General features: G+C 40.2%; 1 protein-coding gene across 2 annotated transcripts in view; it reads right to left on the bottom strand.

Moving 5' to 3' along the window:
- Window positions 1-4133: 4133 nt before the first annotated feature.
- The window catches only part of CHCHD6 (coiled-coil-helix-coiled-coil-helix domain containing 6), a 263958-nt gene continuing 245247 nt past the window's right edge, over window positions 4134-22844 (bottom strand). For both annotated transcript variants that reach the window (XM_081939518.1, XM_081939519.1), the window contains one exon: window positions 4134-4638. In XM_081939518.1, coding sequence (XP_081795644.1) covers window positions 4615-4638 — 24 coding nt within the window. In that variant the 3' untranslated portion in view covers window positions 4134-4614. The remainder of the gene's footprint in view (window positions 4639-22844) is intronic.

The following is a 22844-nucleotide window of genomic DNA, read 5'->3' as shown; positions in this document are numbered from 1 at the left end:
ACCGAGAGGAAAGGAGCTACCTTCCAATTTAGGGCCATATTGCCAAGTAGTAAAACTCAGTAGTAATTAGAGTGCCATTTTTTATGCCTACTAAAGACTCAGAATTTAGAAATCGCATGTGATTTAAAACAGATACATTTCAGCTGGAGTTAGAAGGAGAGTTAGATATAGCAATAGCACTTAGACTTATATACCACTTCACAGTGCTTTACAGCCCACTCTAAGCGTTTTATAGGGTCAGCACATTGCCCCCAACAATCTGGGCCCTCATTTTACTGACCTCGGAAAGATGGAAGGCTAAGTCAACCTTGAGCCAGTGAGATTGGCAAACAATTGGCAGTCAGCAGAAATAGCCTTCTAGCCACTGCACCACCATGGCTCATGCAGATGCCTTCCACAACCGGGTTCCTTTCCAATTTAGTGGTCTACAAATATTATAATCTCCAGCCAGAATGCTATCGTGGCTGGCGTCATAGAGGTCACCGTCTCATACATTTAGGGAAGGTTGGAGCAGAGTATGTACTGAGTGCTGGTCATAAGGAAAAGCCATCAGACCAACTTTTGTATCTGATAATTGGAGAGACTGTGTGGCAGACAAGCACTTGTGACCACTTCAGTTATCAAACCAAGATATCACAAAAACACAAATGATAAAAAACATGTCTTGTAAAGGATTAACAGAGCCCAAGATTGCAAGATTCAGCCAACAATAAATAAGAAAATCTCTTTCTTTCCAGTCCTCACTCCAACAATACTCAGCAGTTCTCTTAAAATAGCTATAGATACACTCAACAATTGCTTCCCTCTTTACAAAGTCAGCAGAGCTGGGGCGTGGAAGTTGGGGAAACTGCACGAATACAAAGATAGTCAATAAACATCTTAAACAATCAAGTATTAAATATTAACTAAAGGCAATTAGTCTATTTTTTTAAAATGCAAGATCGTATGTTTTGCTTTTATATTTGTGAATGCAGCTGACCATTTACCATGCAACCAAATGTTAAGTGATCCTATCGAAGTGTGCTCCATATGCTGCCAGAAGAAGCAGGGGCAGTGGCTCTCCAAGATCATGCATTTTCCATCTTAAATGTTGTTGCTGAGCCATTCAGATGTGCCTTTGGTTTAGCACCGGGTTTCTCAACCTTTAAGATGTGTTTAAGACTTCAATCCCCAGAATTCCCTAACCAGCATGCTTTTCTTACAGGTGCTAAGGTATAGAAACCCTGAGTTTAGCATGTTACCAGGTAGAGACTTCCAGTTTTAATTTCATCTATTACATCCCTTGCACATATATGCTAGTCATTCCCGACTCTAGGGATCAGAGCTCATCTCCGTTTCAAAGCCGAAGAGCCAGCGCTGTCCAAAGATGTCTTCATGGTCATGTGGCGGGCAGTACCAAACGCCAAAGGCGCACAGGACACTGGCACCTTCCCACCAAAGTTGTCCCTATTACCTGCTTTTGAACTGCTAGGTTGGCAGAAGCTGGGACAAGTAACGGGCGCTCACTCCGTTCGACAACCTGTGTCTTAGCCACTGAGCCACCATGTCCCCCTTGCTATTACTTTTAAATTTTTATATAAATAATCTATATCATTATTCAGCTTTATGTAGCAAGATTATTTTTTTAGACTTTGTATTTGTTTTTAGTGTTAGCTGCTTGTAAAATTTGTTGAACCGGAAACTTAGCCAGCAAGAAGCAGAATTATACTTTAAATCTTGTCCCATGCAAAAATCACCCTGAACATACAAAATGACTATGGTGGGAGACCAGTGTGACATTGGGGCTGTTCTGAAAGTGCCAGCAGAATAGTTGGCCATCTTGAGTTTACAATCCTGGTCTGATGATTGTTAGAAAGATAACACACTGGACAACTTGTCAATCACCCACTCTAGCTGACACTAACTGTCCAAGCCTTCCTATAAAGACCTTTCCCACACCTGCTACTCAATCCCCTTTTAATGTTTATAGAGGTATTAATAAAACACCATGTACCTTATAGGAAAGTAAGGGACAAAATATGATATATTCCATAAATCTGTGCAACTAGCATAGAGAGAATACAGGTAGTCCTCAACTTACGATCATAACTGAGGCCAAAATTTCTGGTGCTAAGATATTTAAGTAAATGTTGCCCCATTTTACGACCGTTCTTGCCACTCCTCTTAAGTGAATCACGGAGGTAAACCAATTGCCAAGCATCTGAATATTGATCATGTGACCATGGGGATGCTTCCAACAATCATAAGTGTGAAAACCGGTTGTAAATCACTTTTTTCCCAGTGCTGTTCTAAATTTGAGTGGTCACTAAATGAATTGTTGTAAGTCAAGGACTACCTGCATTGACAGGTGACTTTAGGATAACACAGCATAGCCTATTTCAATGTCTCATAGACCCCTAAGTACAATACAGGAGGCTAATGTACTAATTTGGAAATGGACAATTTAAGATCCGATCTCTGCACAGCAGTGAAGTTTGGTTCATGGTTCTGTGAGATTAACTGACCTCATAATGGTAGTTCTCTAAAAAAAAGCAGTTTATAAATTGAGACCTAATCTTGGAAACATGCCATTTCTCTCTAATTCATGCTCTTCTGGCATAAATACAGTACATTTTCTCTTCACTGAACCTAAGAATTGTCTTGCTGTAAATTCCACCTAATCCAATAGCATTCTCGTCATACTACCAGTCAGTCAGAAAAGAATGGGCCATTCTCATAAGAAGTTTGTTTAACTAAGCCTAAGATACTTAGTTTAGGGCTGTTTAGTTTAATTGAGGACAGGTGCACAGAAAAATACCTTCTACTTACATTGTCCATTCAGCTATTTCTAAAAAATATATACCAGTAAGATAAACTGGGTACTTAGTCTGAAATCATATGCATATCTGCAAATGGTTGAAGAAGGTGTTCTGCTCCTGAGGTAAAATTGCCCACCACATTACTTGATGGAATTAAATAGAAGAATCATATTGTGTCTTGATGGTTTAGAATAATTTCTGTGGATTAATTGACTAAAACCTCTAGTCATGTGTTCACCGAATTCGTAATGAAATGCTTTTCTATTCAAATTGACTATTTCATGTCCCTTACCAAGATTTGCAGTTAAAATTACAGGCATGGAATCCATCCCATTCTCTGATCTAGAAGTCTCTCTTGCTGAATGCCATGAAGACTGATGTTCTGTTGTGCTCGGAGCAATAGAGCACATGCAACACACCATGCTTATGTTTATTAGAGTCAGGCTGAAGAGGTTATATTTGAATTTATGACTGGATTAGCTTTCCTCCTTGCCTACAAATGAATTCAGGGTTCATTTTCTGAATGATCACATCTGTTTATATTCCGCAGACACCTGCGTATCTTGAGATGACAGCATCTGCTTGAACGCTGTAATCAGTTATTTTTCAACAGAGGAATTGCCAATTTGGTAAATAAAGCTCATAATATAAAGAACATGGAAAATGTTATTACGCTTGCCTAAAGGGGAAAAATATCCAAAGTAGGTAGATAAAGAAGCTTTGGCATCTTAAACTTTACAATGTAGAGCTCCTATAATGCAAATTTTGGTCAAAGGCAACCTGGCCAAAGAGACATGTTTTCAAGGAAATAGTACCTGCAAAGGGATGTTTGTTTATTTTTGTCTCCAGGTTTATACTGTAGCTGCTTCCAGCATAGAAGAGAATTTTTAAAGATGCGAGCTGCCTCCTAGCTCCTCTGAGCAAGTTTATATATTTTTTATTATTTGTATCCCACCTTCATTATTATTATATTTTATATTTTTATATTCCTCCTGCTATTTTCATCACAACAACAACCCTGGGAGGTAAATTGGGCTGAGAGAGACTGACTGACCCAAAGTCACCCAGCTGGCTTTCATGCCTAAGGGGAGGCTTGAATTCACCTGCTTTCTAGCCTGGTGCTTTAACCACTAAACCAAACAGGTTCCATAGGTATCCCTCCTCTCATGCATGAAAATTCCTCTGAAATTTAAGATCAGCCAGCCTGATACTGATTTACATTTGAATTTACCTGGAAACCAGATTCTTCAATAGAAGAACTGAAGCTCAGTTTTAAGGTTATTTTTTAAACTTTGAATAAAAAAAAACACCTGACAATATAAAGTAAACATTAAACACTCTTTATTGTTTTATTTGAATGCCTTGACCATGTTTAGCCATACATATATACATACAGACTTTATTTTCTAGATGTGTAATTCATTTTTAAAAAAAGATGCAAACTGAAATATTGGCTAATGGTAACATTGAACATTTGGCAAACTTTTGGTTTCTGTATTTTTCAGTGGAAGCTTTTGCTTAATATTCCATATTAGAAACAATATTTGCCTGCAGCACTCCTTTTCATGAAAGGGTGTCAGAGGAAGGATTGTTGGCAACATACTTTTCAAGAGCATAGCTTTGCCCAAACCCATTTGGCCCTTAATTCCGAATTCAACCATTGCAACTGACCCGTAGAGGCATCTGTGCAAGGACACGGGGTGCTTTTTGTGCACTGCTAAAGGTAGAAGGCACTCACTGACAGCAGCACGAAACCGAAAAAGATGCTGGCCGCTGAAGAACTTCTGCTGTCTTCACCTGTTTTAGCAGTTGGATTTTAATCAAAGTGGACCAACAATTCCTGGGAGGGAGAGAACAAAAAGAAAGAGAAAGAGTAAGTGTCTTTCCAGTAACTGGATTGGAATGCAGTAAAACAATGTTTTATATTTAAAATCTTGAAAGCAAACGTTCTTACAATTTGTTTTGCATTGGAAAATTCTCCTGAAATCATGGAACAATACCATATTGAGATGGTGTTTGCTATTATTGCATCAACATCAACAGTCTCCTATGGAAAATTTAGTTTAATATCTGAATGAAACTGCTAGTATAAAGCTACCAGTTTGGGGTGAGGTCAATCAATCAGAATAGAGCTTCGAGGTCATCTAGTGCAGTCCCCTGCTCAAGAAGGAGACTTTATACCGAACTGGGGGCCCATGGGCTGGATGCATCATGTGCTGGCTCCGCCCCCGCCCAAAGGGGTAAACATTTCTGATACGTCACGTGACGATGCAAGTTTGACACCCCTGTTCTATACCATTTCAGACAAGTGATTGTTCAGTCTCTTCTTAAAAACCTCCAGTGATGAAGCACCCACAACTTCTGAAGGCAAAGCTGTTCCACTAGCTAATTGACCTTACTGTTAGGAAGTTTCTCTTTACTCCCAGGTTGCTTAATTCCAAATTATCAAGACAGGGCATGATCAGAGTGCAATACTCTGGGAAGTGAAGGCAGTATGGAATAGAATACAGGCCTTTTCTGTTGTGGTCCCAGTATTATGGAGCAACGTACCCTCAGAGACGGCTTTCGATCCTTCCTTCTTGGGGAGGGGGAGGGGTGAGCATGACTATCTTTAGTGTTTTGATTTTTTAAAATCATTATGTGTGGTTTGTATTTTAAGACAGCTGTTTTATATTATTATAAAACACCCAGAATAATCAGATGGGATGGTATCATGTCAATTAATTAATTAGAATTCTTCATTGTGTGGGAAAGGTGATTCATTGACTATAATTACTTTTCATTTTTGGAATGGATACGAAAGTCTTGAGCAAAACATTATGAAGAAGACTGACAGCATATACCTCAGTGGTGTGTAGGTTTTTTTAAATGCTAAAACTATAGCAGTGATTGGCCCCCGAGGCTGAATACATACATTTCATTATCTGCTAATATCTCTCTCTCTCTCTCTCTCTCTCTCTCTCTCTCTCTCTCTCTCTCTCTCCCTCTCTCTCTCTCTCTCTCCCTCTCTCTCTCTCTCTCTCTCCCTCCCTCCCTCCCTCCCTCCCCCCCCCTCTCTCTCTCTCTCATCCTAATCTACACATATTGCTCCTATCAGAGAATCTCTTTCTATAACCTACTTTTTTATAATCTGGTTTGGGATTTGCTAAATAAGAAATACTATATACATGATTTAAACAAAGGCTATCTTGGAATAAACAGGAAGTTCTTTATTATATCTCCAAGTAAGTCGGCCCACTTAATATATTGTTTCTCTTTTAATCCAATCAAAGCGAGTCCCTTGCAGCTCAATGATCATGTTTTTGAGATTCACATTAAGAGGAGAAGGGAATTGAAGAGTTTGCAAGATCAGCAGCCAACTAGAAAGGTTTCGGTCAATGAAGTGGAAAGGATAGATAAACTACTATGGAGACATAACAAAGACACAATCCAGAATCTGGTCATTCCATATTGACAAATGGTTATGATGTTTGACCTCTAGTTGTATCCTCAGGGAAATTCACTTTGGAAGTTCTAGAAGCTAGCAGAAAGAGTGCCACATTGTAAGGTTACACTCTTCACAGATTCAAAGCTGGAGAAGCTCCAGAAGCTATTCTAATATTCAATTTAAGCATTTTGCTGAATTTGTAAGTGTTAAGATGCTCATGATGTTCATTTTAAAAATATGGGAGTGTTGATTCTCCTCATAAGATGTTGTCTCTTAAATCTGCAGCAACAATCTGTGTTCTGCTATTTTCAGAAACTTAGGAAAATAATATCAATCGGTATATTTCAACAAACACAATTCCTCAAGCTGAAAATTGTCTGCTTGAATCTGGTGCCGGGAGTTGTTGAAGTTTATATGCCAATTAGATTATCTTATTGGCATTAGCTTAACAAAAACAAAACTGCATCATAAACAAATTCTAGTCCTTAAAGAAGACCGAAATCAGGGCCAGCCACTGGCTTCCTAATCTGTAGCTCATTTCCCCAAAGGTTGCTGCAAATAAAAGCTGCAGTTGATGGCACTATCAATCAGTAGAAGCTGCACTCAACAAGACACTTGATAAAATTACTTCTGAGAACAAGTTGTGGGTGGAAGGACTAATTACTATTTCTCCCTCATCCTAAAAAAGACAAGTTGGATTCATGAAGGTTATGGAACTGACACTGATTGGCTTTCAGTGCTCATTAGTCACTGCCAGGTCATTTTTAGTGACATAATCTAAGGTCCCAGCTCCATCTCTTAGCCTGGACTATTCCAATCCTGAAAACACTAGTTTAAGAATCATCCAAATACAGGCAGTCCTCAACTTACAACAATTAGTTCAGTGACCATTCAAAATTACAACACTGAAAATTTTTTGACTTCTGACCACTTTTCACAGTTATGATTTTTGCAGCATCTCCATGATCAAAATTCAGATGCTTGGCAACTGGTTCACATTTATGACTGTTGCTGTGTCATGTGGTCAAAATATCATGTGATCATCTTTTGTGACCTTCTGACAAACAAAGTCAATGGTGAAGCCAGCTTCACTTAACAACGGATGGCAAGGAAGCTCATAAAATGGGGCAAAACTCACTTAACAAATGTTTCACTTAAGAATAGAAATTTTGGGCTCAATTGCGATCGTAAGCGACATCCTTCCCTGACTCCAAGAACTGCCAAAACCTCATTCACTTAAATTGTAAATTTCAAAAGAACTATATTAGAAAATAGTCTCCTGCAGAACAGATATCTTAATGTAAGATGCATGGATTGTTTTGATCTTACTTTTTGACAGCCAAAACTTCCCCCATCTCTTGTACTTTATAAATGATTTTTAATCCTACGCTTTTATGTTTTTTATTATTATATATTTCACATTCATTTGAATATTTCTACAATGCCATACTGGAATGATAATGCTTATAATAAATAGATTTAATCCACGTAGTAAAATGCAAGAAGATGTAATTTGTTTTCTCCTATTTCTTTGATGCTCAGTTGGACATCTCATCATGCTGGCTGTTGTTCACATTTAAATCACTATTACTTGCAAGTCTAATGTGTGTCAAGTACCAGAGGCTTCAGACAAATTCTCCAACCCCACTGTCTAAAAGATGCAAAAATGTCCCTGCCTTGCATTTATTGTTGTGCAAATGAGTATAAGAAGGCAATGCTTGATGTAGAGTACTGCAATACTATTTTCTCCATCAATTATTTCAAAATATACGCGCTGGTGCCAAATAGGAGCAGATTTTCTACAATCTATAATGTGCATGTATGTGTTTCAGGTATCTTATCAAGCTATGCTGAAGGGCTAAATTTTTCTTCATTATTATATTTACCATGAGGAAGAAGAGAAGCATTTATGGAATTATCTGGTTGAGAGGCCAAAATATTTAATACGGGAAGCAAAATGTCTTCGTTCAGTCCTCTTTAAGGAGGCTGTGTTGCCAAGGTTCATGTACCTTCACGGCAAGGCACAAACCATGAAGCAAGAATCATAACACAACTTCAATAAACCATGTTTAATGCCAGGATTAAAAATGAGGTGCAGAATTTGGAAACCGCAATAGGAATTTCCAGCCCTCATTTATTACTGAGTTTAATAAATCTCTTTGAACTGCTTGAATCCCTTGTTCTGAGGCCTTTGGTAGCCTGGACTGAGCTTCAGTTTATGAAGGCTCTTTTTTTTTAATCTCCTGGTCCTTTGTGTTTAACATTCCTACCGGCTCTAACACCAAAGTGGCTTTCAATCCCTTTCAGGTGCAGGGAAAAGGTGTGCCCGATTGCAGAAATGCTTACAAAAGGCAGGATGCTGGCAACACAATTGACTCCCCAATATGTGTATCATGAAACATGCACGCATATTTAATCTTTTCTTTGTTCTTAATTTTTGCTATTTTTAAACTTTGAAAAAAATATAAAAAACCATGTGCCCTTTTTGAATTAAGAAAATGCTGGTGTATACATGTTTGTCTGTCTATCCATCCATTTTTTTTTAAACACAAAGCTTCATCTCTTTTCTAGGCAATGGTCAATTTTTTGTTGTTCTGACCCTTGATAGCCTGGACATCATTTTGCCAACATCCAAACTGATCAAAATTCTAATCAAACACCTCTGCCCTCCGTACCCATTTAATCCCCTATCCCCAGCCCCAAATGCAACTTTTCTCTTTCAAATATCATCCTGTTTATTTTGGTTCACTCTTCAACACTGTCTAGACATTTTATAATCATCCCTTTACTTTTTAAATTGTTAGCTACTCTTAATCTTGTATCACCTGCAGATTTGATCATCTCCTTGATCCCTCCGTTCACCTTACTAATAAAAATAATCTAAGCCTTCTTTTATTGTTTCATTAAAGAGGATATCATGAGAGACTTTGTTGAATATTTTGCAAGGTTAAGCTATAGTAAGTCCATATTGGAAAGACAGTGAGATCTCAGATTTGCTCCCTTTGATTGCTGATAGGATTCTTTACTTTCTGTTAATGAACTCAGTCTTTACTAACACAGTGGAAAGACTGATCAATAGTGTCCCATAGCGTCAACATTTAACGATGTGTTTAAAAATTAGACTCAACAATATTATCTTTTTGTTTCTTGAGTTTATCTTTCTCATTTTTTTCTCCCATTTTTCTTTCACCCCTCTCCCCCTTTTGTATATTAAGGAAACTAAAAATATTTAACAAATGACTCATTGCATAATATTAGCTTATTAATAACGTGCTACATAAATAATCAGATAAAAGTAATGAGACTAAAATGATAATAATTTAGAATAAATTCTATTTATGGGGACAATGTATATAGCAGGTTAGGAAGTGTCTGACCCTTCCAACACTAAGCAAGTTGCAGTGGAGGCTATAACAAATTGTGGGAATGAGCATATAATCTCCACATAAGGGGTTCAAATGTTACTAGTCTTTGCTGACAACAGCAATACATGTAATATATAGTCCTCAACATACAGTCATAATGGAACCTGACCAGTGGTGGGTTCCTGCTGGATCGCACCGGATCGCGCGCGCTCCCTTTCAGCGCTCCACCTGGCTCGCGCGCTCCCTTTCAGCGCTACACCTGGCTTGCGCGCTCCCTTCCGGCGCTAAAACCGGAAGTACAGTCTTGCCCAGCCCCTGGCGAAGCAACGACGCCTGCCTGCGCTCCACCAGCTCGGCTGGGAACGGAGATGTTTCCTCAGCGGAGCGGAGCACCTGAAAAGACTGTACTTCCGGTTTTAGCGCCGGAAGGGAGCGCGCGAGCCAGGTGTAGCGCTGAAAGGGAGCGCGCGAGCCAGGTGGAGCGCTGAAAGGGAGCGCGCGAGCCAGGTGGAGCGCTGAAAGGGAGCGCGCGCGATCCGGTGCGATCCGGCAGGAACCCACCACTGAACCTGACCATCAATGTCATAAGTCATGACCATCATAAAGCAGGCCACCTATGTGACCGAATTGATTTTATGACTTTTTTGCAATTGTATGGTTGTAAAGAGAATGCCACAGTCATTCCGTAAATACACTGTTTGCTATGGGTTGACTTTGCTGAAAACCAGAAATAAATGCCAGTTTTCAGCAAAAGCATCATAAAATACAGTCACCTGACCACAGGATTGTGCAAATAGCCAGAAATGAAGGCCATTTGCCTGGCACCCAAAATGCAATTGTGTGACCGTGGGGGGGCAGCCTTAGAACTTTGAAAAGAAATCATAAGTACCCCTGACGAGGGGTCCATTGTAACTTCAAATGGTCGCTAACCAACCAATAGTGAGTTGAGGACAACCTGTACATATTATTGATTAGCAATTATTCTTTATGTTTGCAAAGCAGAATAAAGCAATAATGGCAATATGCATTTTGATAAATATCAATAATTACAATAGCCATTAATAAAGGTGGCCAATTGTTTCATTAACTGTCGGTGACGAAAGGCTTGATATCTTTGAATTGGCATGGTTCATAAAAAATAAAACCACAGACTATAGAGATAGTTCTTAACTTACGACCACAACTGAGTCCAACATTGCCATTGCTATGCAAGGTAGTTGTTAAATGAGTCACGCTTCATTTCCCAATCTTTTTGCCATAGTTGCAAAATAAATCACTACAGTTGTTAAGTGGATCATATGGTTGTTAAGCAAATCTGACTTTTCCCATTGACTTTGCTTGTCAAAAGCTGGCTGGGAAGGCTGCAAATTGTGATGGCAGGACCACAGGGCAGTGGAACCATCATAAATACATGCCAATTGCCAAGCACCCCAATTCTGATCATGTGACTGCGAGGCTCCTGTGAAAGCATGAGAACCAGTGATTAATCACTGTTTCAGTTCCACTGTAACTTCAAACGGTCACTAAATGAATTGTTCTAAGTCAAGAACTACCTGTTATACACGTTATGGCATAATTATTGCTTTTTCTTTGATGCTGCAAATCTGCTATCTTCTTCCAGCTATTAGAAAAAACTACCAAGTATAAATCAATCCTTTAGTTACTGAAAAAGCAATTAAAGGGATTTGGCCAATGCAGAAGTCATTTCTTAGAAATGGTTCATTGTCACTACAACTATCTGAATTCCAATCTTTCCTTCCGTTATGTAATCCTCAATAGTTGCATTGCTAAATTGCCACTGTCCTTGTAAATGTTTGAGTAATAGAGAGATATAATCCACAGGCAGCAGGTTGCTTATCGCGTCCAGATGTTTCGCTGTAAAGGCCCCATCAGTCACCCAGATTCTGCTACTGAAGTCTAAGAATTCACATTTCCCAGGGCCTGTTAATTGTCTTCTTTTGCCTTGTCTTCCTGGGCTTTTCCCTTGCATTTTATTCACAGGTCTGCTTTCCTCTCTTTGCAGCGCCTGCCACTGCCAGCTCTCTCCTTCTTTCTCCATTCATTCTTTTCTAAACACCCAGACAGGAAAATCTTACAGCTTGAAACAGTTGGCAATGTTATGAAACAAGTTTGTTTTGTTTCACAGCTTCATTACATTTAATATCACAGCTTATCATTCTGTAGGATATATTATTTTATGAAGTCAACATGCTATTTGTAAATATTTCTAATCTGGTTGGAGATACTAAAGGTAGACGGCATAGTCATACCTTAGTCCAACTAGAAACTATGAGCAGCCAAACAGGTGGGGAGTGAGAAAATGAACCCAGCAGGAAAATATTCATTATTCTGCCAAGTTTCATCCTATGTTTTCTGCTTAATCATTTGATTCCAGCTACCGATGGATTCTAGTGTACTCTCTGATGACTAGTCTTACACATGTAGGAAAATATATTGGAAAGGCAGAGTTTAACCATGTAAGTTCTGTCTGAAATGGTAGTCTAGTCTTATCACCGCAAAGATAGCAGATACAATTCTGTATACCTTTCCTTCAGTATAAAAAATAATAATATGGGAGGCACGTCCTTTATTCTTTTTACTCTACGGCAGTAATGGCGAACCTTTTTTGGCTCGCGTGCCACAAGTGGGGGGAGCGCAGGGGGGTCATGTGCGGGCGTGCCGCACCCATAATGCAACGCGCGACCCCCCAGTGTGCATCACTTCCGGTTTGCTCGGAGGGTGGTTTTAAGCGTTCCGAAGGCTTCAGGGAAGCCTCCGGACGGTCCCTGAAGCCTCCGGAGGGCCTCTAGGGGGGCGGGGGGCTCTTTTCACCTTCCACAGGCTCCTATAAAGCCTCTGGAGCCTGGGGAGGGAGAAAAATGGCTTTTAAAAAGGCTGAACTCAGCTGGCCAGCGCACGCATGCGCGCTGGCCAGCTGACAGGGCAGCGCCTTGTGTGCCCTGACAAATGGCTCCGCGTGCCACTTGTGGCACGCGTGCCATATGTTCGCCATCACTGCTCTACGGGTTTAACTCTTTTGTTTTTTTCTTACATATTTTGAATCTAAATATTTTATATTAATGTCTTTTAGGGAGATAAATAGAAAAATTACAAAATGAAAAAAAAAAACCACAGGAAAGAAATAAATGAATCACTGTAGTTGTTAAGCTAGTAACACAATTGTTAAGATCTGGCTTCTCCATTGTCAGAAAGTTGCAAAAGGTAAATCGCATGGCTCCTGGGACACTGCAGCTGTCATCAATACAAGTCAGTAGCCAAGCCTCTGAATTTTGTTTATGTGACTTATGACCACTGCAGCAGGGATACTGCAGTTGTCATAAGAGTGAAAAACAATCATAAGTCACTTTTTTTCCACTGTCATTGTAACTTCGAGCAATCATGGAACTAATGGTTGTAAATCAAGGACCATCTGTATTTTTAAATGTACCTTGGTGTGAACAGTAATTAATAATTTTCCAAGATTGCAAAATATCATAAAATCTTTGCCAAAGAAAAATACACTAAGCAAATTTGTTATTAGATAAAATTGCCTTTCCAAAAACAGACAAACCATACATTTTTTTCAATCCAATCCTTGATATTAGGAATATTACTCCTCCTCCAATTTCTCAAAATAAGCATTTAGCAACTTCTTAAGTCTGATACCTGATGCTTTAAAAAAAAAATGCTCAGTTTTGCTTTGGCCAGCTGCTATTTCTCCTGAAAAATGGCCCCATATAAGTAAGATGCTTTTAGCATAAATGTTTAGTACAGAATTTCTTCCTTCTGTACGAAATTTATTTATATTCACTTTTACTTTACTTTTACTTTTATTTAGATTTTTATACCGCCCCCTCTCCCCAAAGGGACTCGGGGCGGTGTACAGTCAAATAAAAACACATCAATAAATAGAAAATACAAACACAAAAGAGGAGGCAATAAGAAACTGTACATATCTGAAGCAAAGTAGTTAAAAGCAATATTTAAATACCCTAAAAATACCCAATTAAAATATCTGCCAGGAGGCAGAACAAAACTATAAATTTATAAATGGGCCAGGCCGGCTAAACGGAACGGGTGAGTCTTCAGTTTTTGTCGAAAGGAGTGGAAGTCGGTGGTGGTTCTGATATCGGGGGGAAGGTCATTCCAGAGGGTTGGGCCCATCACAGAGAAGGCTCTACTCCTAGGCGCCGCCCGTTGGCATTGCTTAGTGGACGGCACCCGGAGGAGTCCTTCCCTGTGAGAGCGAATCGGTCGCAGGGAAGTGTGTGGTAGGATGCGATCCCGCAAGTACCTAGGTCCTGAGCCATGGAGCGCTTTAAAGATAGTAATTAGCACCTTGAAACGCACCCGAAAGACCACAGGCAGCCAGTGCAGCTCGCGCAGGAGCGGTGTCACGTGGGAGTACCTAGTATTCCCCATAATAGCCCGCGCGGCTGCGTTCTGGACTAGCTGCAGTCTTCGAGCGCATCCCAAGGGAAGCCCCATGTAGAGGGCATTGCAGTAGTCCAGCCGAGACGTCACCAGTGCATGAGTGACCGTGCGTAGGGCATCCCGGTCCAGTAGGGGGCGCAATTGGCGCACCAGGCGAACCTGGTGGAACGCCCCCCTTGCCACGGCTGCCACATGGTCATCCATTGACAGCCGGGCATCTAGGAGGACGCCCAAATTGCGCGCCCGTTCCACAGGGGGCAATTGCTCGCCCCCTATGGTCAGTGATGGAATCAACTGACTGAACTGGGGTGCCGGTAGCCACAGCCACTCAGTCTTGGAGGGGTTGAGCTTGAGTCTGTTGTCCCCCATCCAGACCCCGACGGCTTCCAAACACCGGGTCATCACCTCGACAGCCTCGTTGGGGTGGTCTGGGGTGGAAATGTACAGCTGCGTATCATCAGCGTACAGATGATACTCCACCCCAAAACCACGGATGATCTCCCCCAGCGGCTTCACATATGCATTAAACAGAAGGGGCGAGAGGACCGACCCCTGAGGCACCCCACAGGTGAGTGACCTCAGGGTCGACCTCTGCCCCCCTGCCAACACACATTGCGTCCAGTCAGTGAGGTAGGAGCCGAACCACCGCAGAACGGTGCCTCCAACTCCCATCCCCCCCAGCCGGCGCAATAGGATACCATGGTCGATGGTATCAAAAGCCGCCGAGAGATCTAATAGGACCAGGATAGAGGAGCAACCCCTATCTCTGGCCCTCCAGAGATCATCGACCAACGCGACCAAGGCCGTCTCCGTGCTGTGTCCGGGCCGGAAGCCGGACTGGCGTGGGTCTAGATATTCGGATTCCTCAAGGTGTCGTGGAAACTGCTGTGCCACCACATTCTCTACAACCTTCGCCAAAAAGGGAAGGTTGGAGACTGGATGATAATTAGCTAGCTCCATCAGGTCCAGGGAAGGCCTCTTGAGTAAGGGCCTCACCACCGCCTCTTTCAAGGCGGCAGGTAAGGACCCCTCGCTCAAAGAGGCGTTCACCAAGCCCAGTAGCCAGCCTCGTGTCACTTCCCAGGATGCCAGCACCAACCAGGAGGGACACGGGTCCATTAAACATGTGGTCGGTCGCAGCCGTCCACGCAACCTATCCAAATCCTCGGGGGCAACAGAATCAAACTCCTCCCAGAATGGTCTCACAAGACTCACTGTTGGCGGCTCCTCTGGTCCACTGAAGGGGGCCCATCCGCTCCGGATCTGAGCGATTTTGTCCTGCAGATATTCCCCAAACTCCTCTGCTCTGCCCTGTAAAGGGGCTTCCCGCGTCCTCTGTGATAAGAGAGAGCGGGTCACCCGAAACAGGGCGGCAGGGCGGTTATCGGCGGACGCAATAAGAGTGGCGCAATGTCTGCGTTTGGCCACTCTTAATGCCACAAGGTAAGTCCGTGAATAGGCTCTTACCTGTGTTCGGTCAGATTCAAGATTACAAGTTCCTTCTTTAGTGAGGAAAAATAATGAAGAGCACAGCATAGGACCTAGAGAGTTACTATGGAAAGTAAGGAAGATAACCTTGACAGAGATGTGCAAACTACATTGTCAAGTTGACAAGAAATAACACTTGTTCTAAAACCATGAATATCCAAATAGCATTTGAAGGGCCTCAGACATCTTCCTAATTCACTGAAGTATAAGTATAAATACAATACAATACAATCAGACTTGCAATATTCTGCTATTATAACCAGTGTCAATAAATGTATTGCAACTACCTGTGGAGTTGCTTTCTAGATCTGGTCTTACCTAGTGGGACTAATGGGTACTTAATACACAATTCTCTACCTGCAAAACTTTTTAAACCAACTGATCTTTACTCTGCTTGCAATGTGACCACCAATATATTTACATATCATTATTTGGACACTCCAAACAATGTAATTGAGAATGGAAGTGGGATGATGTAATGGTTGTATTAATAGTTTGTGCCCTGAATATCATAGGGAACAGTAGTGCCCACTGCCCAGTCATATGTGTTTATTTATTAAGGACAATCTCTGTGTTGAATCATTTCTGTTTTTCATACATTATAAAAAAGGCAGTGACATACAACTATACCCCCTCACATGTTCACACAATGGAATAATTCATATCCTCTATTGATCTCTAGATATTCTACACCTCACCTGTTTGTTCATGCATTACAACATATTGATTTTCCTAGCACAATTGCTCTGATCACTGTTACCCTCTGGGGAAAGCCTAAATTATTGCTCCACTTGGAACAAGCCTTTTTTTTTAACCTGTGGTTAAAAAATCTCATCAGTGGTGGGTTGCAGGCGGTACACCCCGGTACGGGCGTACCAGTGCCTGCCGGGAGCACCGGATACCATTTCGGTACGGCATACTGGAGGGCCCACCCGCTCACCCTTACCTTTATTTGAGCTCTTCCGTGCACACGCATGGAGCATACCCCGCCTGCGCGACACTCCGCCGAGCAGCTGGAGCGTCGCGGAGCATCATAGGAGGTAAGAATGCACACGCGCACTGCACATATTCATGTGGTGGCGCCGGGCCCTGTTGCACCGTACCGATTGCAACAGGATCCGGAACCCACCACTTAATCTCACCCATACCCAAGAACCAGCCAAAAAGAGAGACCAAAGGCTGAATCTCAGGCTTCTTCCAAATATCCTTTTCCAATGACTCATGGTAAGGAAAAAAACCTCTGAAAACTGAAAAGCACTGTGAAAGAAATACTGTCTATATTCTGCTATGGGTCACTATTGTGACAATGACTGCAAATTAACACAAAAAGATAATACCAAAAACTGCAGGTGTTTTTATTTTTTGTCTGTACAACTCCTCGCTTTAAAAAAAAGTTATTATTTATATAATATTTTAGGTAACTTTTCAGCACTATGATGAAGTAATATGCTTATTTAACAGAATATGAAATCATCAGACGAGTATAGAACTCTCCCAAGCCTCACTCATTTCTTAGCCATTTGGTCTAAGGTAATGCAATAATGATTGCCTTAACTTGTAACAGAATAGTAATGAATGCATGCTACAGGCATCTCTTTTCATTTCAAGCTGCTTTTAATCATGTATTATCAATTTCAGCACGGAAAGGCCATTGGTATATATGGGGGGGGGGGGGGTAGAGGTAAAGAATGAATTTAAAAGATTTAAGTAGCACATCTTTAAGGTATAGCAGAAGGAGATCTGATGATGAAGTTCTTTGCCAAAAGTGTAGAGATTCTCAGTCATCCAGGTCATGGTTGTCCCAAAGGTGCTTTTTTCAGGAGGCAACTGGACTTACTTGAGTTTCTTTTGAAGGCCTTTCACTTCTCATCCAAGAAGCTTCTTCAGTTCTGACAAGATAGTGGGGAATCCTTCCATTCCTCACTATCCTGTCAGAACTGAAGAAGCTTCTTGGATGAGAAGCGAAATGTCTTCAAAACAGTGACGTGCGGTGAGGTTTATGGCTGGTGAGGCTGGTGACGTCATCAGGAAGGCGGGGAATGGGACCACGTGTGCTGGAGGCTCAGGCTGCCTCAGCCTCCAGCACACGTGATCCCATTCCCCGCCTTCCTGAGCGTGCTCCGCCGGCTCGCGCTCCGCAGTCCTCGAAAGCGACTGGGGAACGACGAGAACCTTCCTGCCTCTGCTGGACTTTGCGTGCTCCTCGCGACTGCATATTGCAGTCACGAGGAGTGCACGAAATCCAGCAGAGGCAGGAAGGTTCTCGTCGTTTCCCAGTCGCTTTCGTGCCTTCGTCATCCGGGAGCGCCGACAACATTTCTGCCTCCGCAGCTCCCGGGCGCAGCTGGACGGATGTATATAATATAATATAATATAATATAATATAATATAATATAATATAATATAATATAATATAATATAATATAATATAATATAATATAATATAATATAATTAATATAACATAACATAACATAACATAAATATTATATATATATATGTATGTATGTATATATATATATATATATATATATATATATATATATATATATATATATATATATATATATATATATATATATATATATATATATATATATATATATATATATATATATATATATATATGTATTTGTGTTACAACCCCTGGTATGCCTAAATATGGGAGGAAGGCCACTACTCCCTCTTTCTGTCCTTCGGCTCATCACAGAAGACCATGCAGGCAGAAAACCATATTTTTATTTTTAATGTTGCCTTTTTTATATTTGTGTTATATTTGTACTGATAAATAAATAAAGGGAGACTAGTATAGATCTATTTCGAGCTGATTAGCTCTCTTCAGCTAGCCATACCCTTACTGGGATTTGGTTCAAATCCCAGGAATTGGTTCAAATCCCAGTAAGGGTATGGCTAGCTGATGAGAGCTAATCAGCTCGAAATAGATCTATACTAGTCTTCCTTTATTTATTTATCAGTACAAATATAACACATAGTATATAATATTATATACTACTATTTCATGAAGAGAGGTGAGGCTCTGCCTCCCCTGACCGCACGTCCCTGCTTCAAAAGAAAAAAATAGAAAGTCCAGTTGCCTCCTGAAAAAGCACCTTTGGAAGTTCTTTGCCAGTTACCCCAAAATATAAAACTTGTATGTTTATTAATATTTTAAAAGTTGCAAAAACTTTACAGGGAAGAAATGGCAGATTGGAGATGGTTATTTGTAAAATGGAGCCAACAACTGCAGTAGAATAAAGAACTGGTGAGTAGAATGGCTCTTTATTAAATCCTCTCTAGATAAGAAAAGGACTAGAGATAGTGCTCCAAACAGCTCCTTGTAATGGGGAAACTGCAAAATAGCAGTTTCCATGGGTTTAGAATTCTGCGAGATGAGGGACTAGCCATCTTGCTCAAATTGCAGTTGACACCTTTGAAAGGACATTTACGTTTGCCTACTTCCTTTCCTAATCATTTTTGGAAACCACTTGTAAACTACGTTTCCAGCTATTAGAAATCTTTGGATCAACAAATTTTATAGCACTGGATAAGTTTCTTTCAACCTTTAACAAAAAATAGTTTTAACTATAAGTTTACGAACATTTTATTTCCTTTCTGCACCATTAATTTTTTTTAAGTTATATTTTCTATTTTACTTTGTATTAGTTTTTATTTTGTAATTGCAATTAAGAAAGTTGTTAAAAATTGATTTTTCAAACAAGCATTCCAGAATTAGAGATGCAGCAATTATATGTGTAATCATTATTTATTACGATTTTAAGATGTTAATATTTCATAGATGGTATTTATTGTTAAATATGTATGTTATATTAATCAGGAAAGCAGGGGGTTGGGGACCTTGCATAGAATAGATCATTAATCAACAGAATCTGAAATCTGAAATAACAGTAATATCCAGCCATAGATAATTCTTTACAATCTGGTTTGAGGCAATAAAATTGTATCAACCACAAAAAAAAAGTTTGTCTCTAGCAGTCCAAAATGACAGTGAGCCAAACTGAACTGAGGTATACTTGTTCTTTCCATTCTGCATCCTGAACAACAATTTCACAATTTTCTGTAAACACGTGGCATGAAACACAACAGCCATTGTTACTTTACAGAAAAAGTTTATAAAACACAAAACGTCTACTACCTTCTAATGCAACTGGATTAACCCCCACTGATCTTCGTGTTCCCTAGACCCCAGAAGGGATAAAGGATTCCAATTGACACATGATGTTTTCTGAAGTGGAATAATGAAAACCTGCAAAGATTCCTTTCAGGTTTTAAGGGGATTAACAGGAGCTTTATAAGTATTTATCAGTAAACCTCAGCTAGTAGTACACAGAAGGAATTCTTTCCTTTCAATTCTAAATAAAGTTCGGTTAATCTCACCCAGGGATATAACAGAACCTCCTTTTTGCACAGTGTAACTTGAAAACAGTTCCAAAATGGAAGACAGGTTAACAATATCAGGAAGGGTTGGGGGAAAAAATGTTTTCCTAAGGTCACTAAATGAAGCACGATGACTGTACATTTTGCAAACAAAAGCAAACTGTTTCATCTCAAGGGCAGGCAAATACAAGAAGATTCAGTGGGAAGAAAAGGTTACCTTTCTCTGTACCAGTGTAGTTTCTGTTGTTAAGCAAAGTTGTTAAGTCAGTTGTGCTTGATTTCACAACCTTTTTTTACCATGGTTGTTAAGCAAATCACTGCAGTTGTTAAGTGAAACATACTTTTGTTAAGTGAATTTGGCTTTCCCCGGTGGCAGTGGTTAGAGTGCAGTACTGCAGGCTACTTCTGCTGAGTCCCGGCTGCCTGCAATTTGGCAGTTCAAAACTCAGCAGGCTGAAGGTTGACTCAGCCTTCCATCCTTCCGAGGTCGATAAAATGAGGACCCAGATTGTTGGGGGCAATATGCTGACTCTGTAGACCGCTTAAAGAGGCCTGTAAAACACCGTGAAGTGGTATATAAGTCTAAGTGCTATTGCTATTTTGTTTGTCAGAAGCGAGCTGAGAAGCTTGCAAATGGCAATTCCATGACCCTGGGATGCTGCAACTACCATAAATAATAATAGTTGCCAAACGCTTCATTTTGATCATGATCACATAGGGATGCTACAGTGGTCTTAAGTACAAGGACTGGTTGTAACTTTTTTCAGTCCTGATGTTCTTCCAACAGTTACTAATGAATGGTTGTCAGATCTTTCTGAATAGTAGCAGGGCTAAGAGAAGGCTTCACCAAGAACCTTAGCAAGAAGTCCCCTTCTCCAGAGTTTCCTCTAATTTGTATACAGACATGATTTCCAAACCCTTTAAAAATAAGCAAAATCTTTAATCTTTAATAGTGGCAGTGGAAGGAATTATCATCCTTTTAAACTTTTGTTTTATTAAACTCCATTTCTCCACTAATGCTGAATTGGGGACCTATAAAGGAAATACATCATAAACCACTACTGCTACACAGTTGTACTCATTTAAGCATCTTTAAAATTTCTATATGTTTCAATTTCTACTTGGTTAACTTTTCTGAAATCAGCCATTTTTGCACTTTAAACACCTACGTTAGGGGTATCAAACTGATAGCCCGCAGGCCGGATGCGTTATGTGCAGGCCACGCCCATCCGAGTTGCGCAAATGGGAAAACATTGTAAAACATCATGTGACGGCAACGTGATGCCGCCAGTTTGACACCTGTCAGTTTTACATCTGTGCTGCATATTCTGCCCTACAGTATATGCAGCACAGGTGGAAGGATGGTGTGCATCTAAGAGAAGAATGCCTTTAGATGCTATTCTTAATTCTCTTCTGCTTCTTGACCTAGTGAAATTTCACCCAGAAGCATTATAAGCTCAACTTCCTTTAACTGTTCACACTTTTATTAAATTGTTGCCATTCAGCAGTCTCTACTTTTATTTGTATGAGATCTATATTTATCTTGTGTGTAGCTGCCAATGTTGCCCCCATTCCTCCTCGGTAGAAAAACAGTGTGTTGGCAAAGATGGAAGCAATCAGAGACAGAAAATATACCCACTCTGTATGGATCTCAGAAAGACTAGCTTAAATTTTAATGAGCTTGCAGGTGGAAAAAATGACTTAGGATACGGAGGGAAGTAATCAGGTTGTACAAGCAAAACTACGTTACAATGAAGCCATTCTCTTAAAGTGCTACTAAAGCCTCATTCAGTAGCAAAGCCTTGGAATTGAGCTATTAGGCATAGATACCCTGCTTATATCTGAGCTGACCCCAAAGGACAAGAAACTCACAAGTGTAAAAAAACTGAAAACAAATCAGACGGTATTACCTGCTGTACTTTAAATTCCTCAGTAAGTCCTGGGAAAGCAGTCAGACAAGGGTGGGGATGTAGTAGACTGATGTTGTCAAGACTATGAGATATGAGGAAGGTGATCAAGTGGATGACTACAAAAATGAAACACTGAGAGGAAGCAGTATCCTGCAGTACAGTACCTGTATCTTCTACCAGTAGCATGTGGGAAACAGTATGTTGATTTGGCAGACAAAGTCTGGATTAAATATCCTAGCTTGCATAGAACAGCACAAACATTGGCCTTAGGTTGTGCTTGAGGAATCTGCTCCCAAATCTGCCCAAATTGACCAGCATTTTGTCTTACCATTAGCAGAACTGATAACCCAATCTTCTTTTAAAAGCATTATGCATAAATTGTAAGCAAAGTCTGCAAAGGATAATATTCATGGGGCATCTCTGATGAACACTTAATACAGAAGACTGTAATTGTAACATGGAATGCAAAGAACACGGATTACTGTATAAAAGAATCAACATGCATACATACATGTATAATTGTAAAAATAAGTGAAAGATGAAGATTATAATAGATATGAAACTGGCCTAATCTTGTGGAAGGGAACTGATGAATACTGATGTATAATGCAGGAATGAAAAAAAATAGATTTATAAATGAAAGAAATATATGCATTTTCTCTCACCCACATTCTCACACACACATACATATTACATACATACATGCATACATACATACATTTATATGTGTATGCATGCCAGAAAGTATGATTCAACATTATGAACATTTAGATGATATCTAAATGTCATCTAAATTATTAATAGAAACTCAACAGATTGTTACAATTTCCCATTACACTCTAGTAAACCATGATTATGAGAGAACCAGGGATATGTTTGGAGGGTAACTGTGAAATATTTAATTTGGGGGGAAAGGTGGCATGAATGGTTCACAGGAATGAGATCATGGAGTGCAAGTTATATGTTATATGTTATAAAGTGCCACAGAAGAGTTACACTATTGAGAAAGAAAAGAAAGGATTGTTAATG

The sequence above is a fragment of the Natrix helvetica genome, assembly GCF_964273705.1.
Source record: "Natrix helvetica genome assembly, chromosome: 1".
Classification (NCBI taxonomy): domain Eukaryota; kingdom Metazoa; phylum Chordata; class Lepidosauria; order Squamata; family Natricidae; genus Natrix; species Natrix helvetica.
The sequence above is the reverse complement of the archived record's forward strand: the minus strand, read 5'-3'. Positions and strand labels throughout refer to the sequence as shown.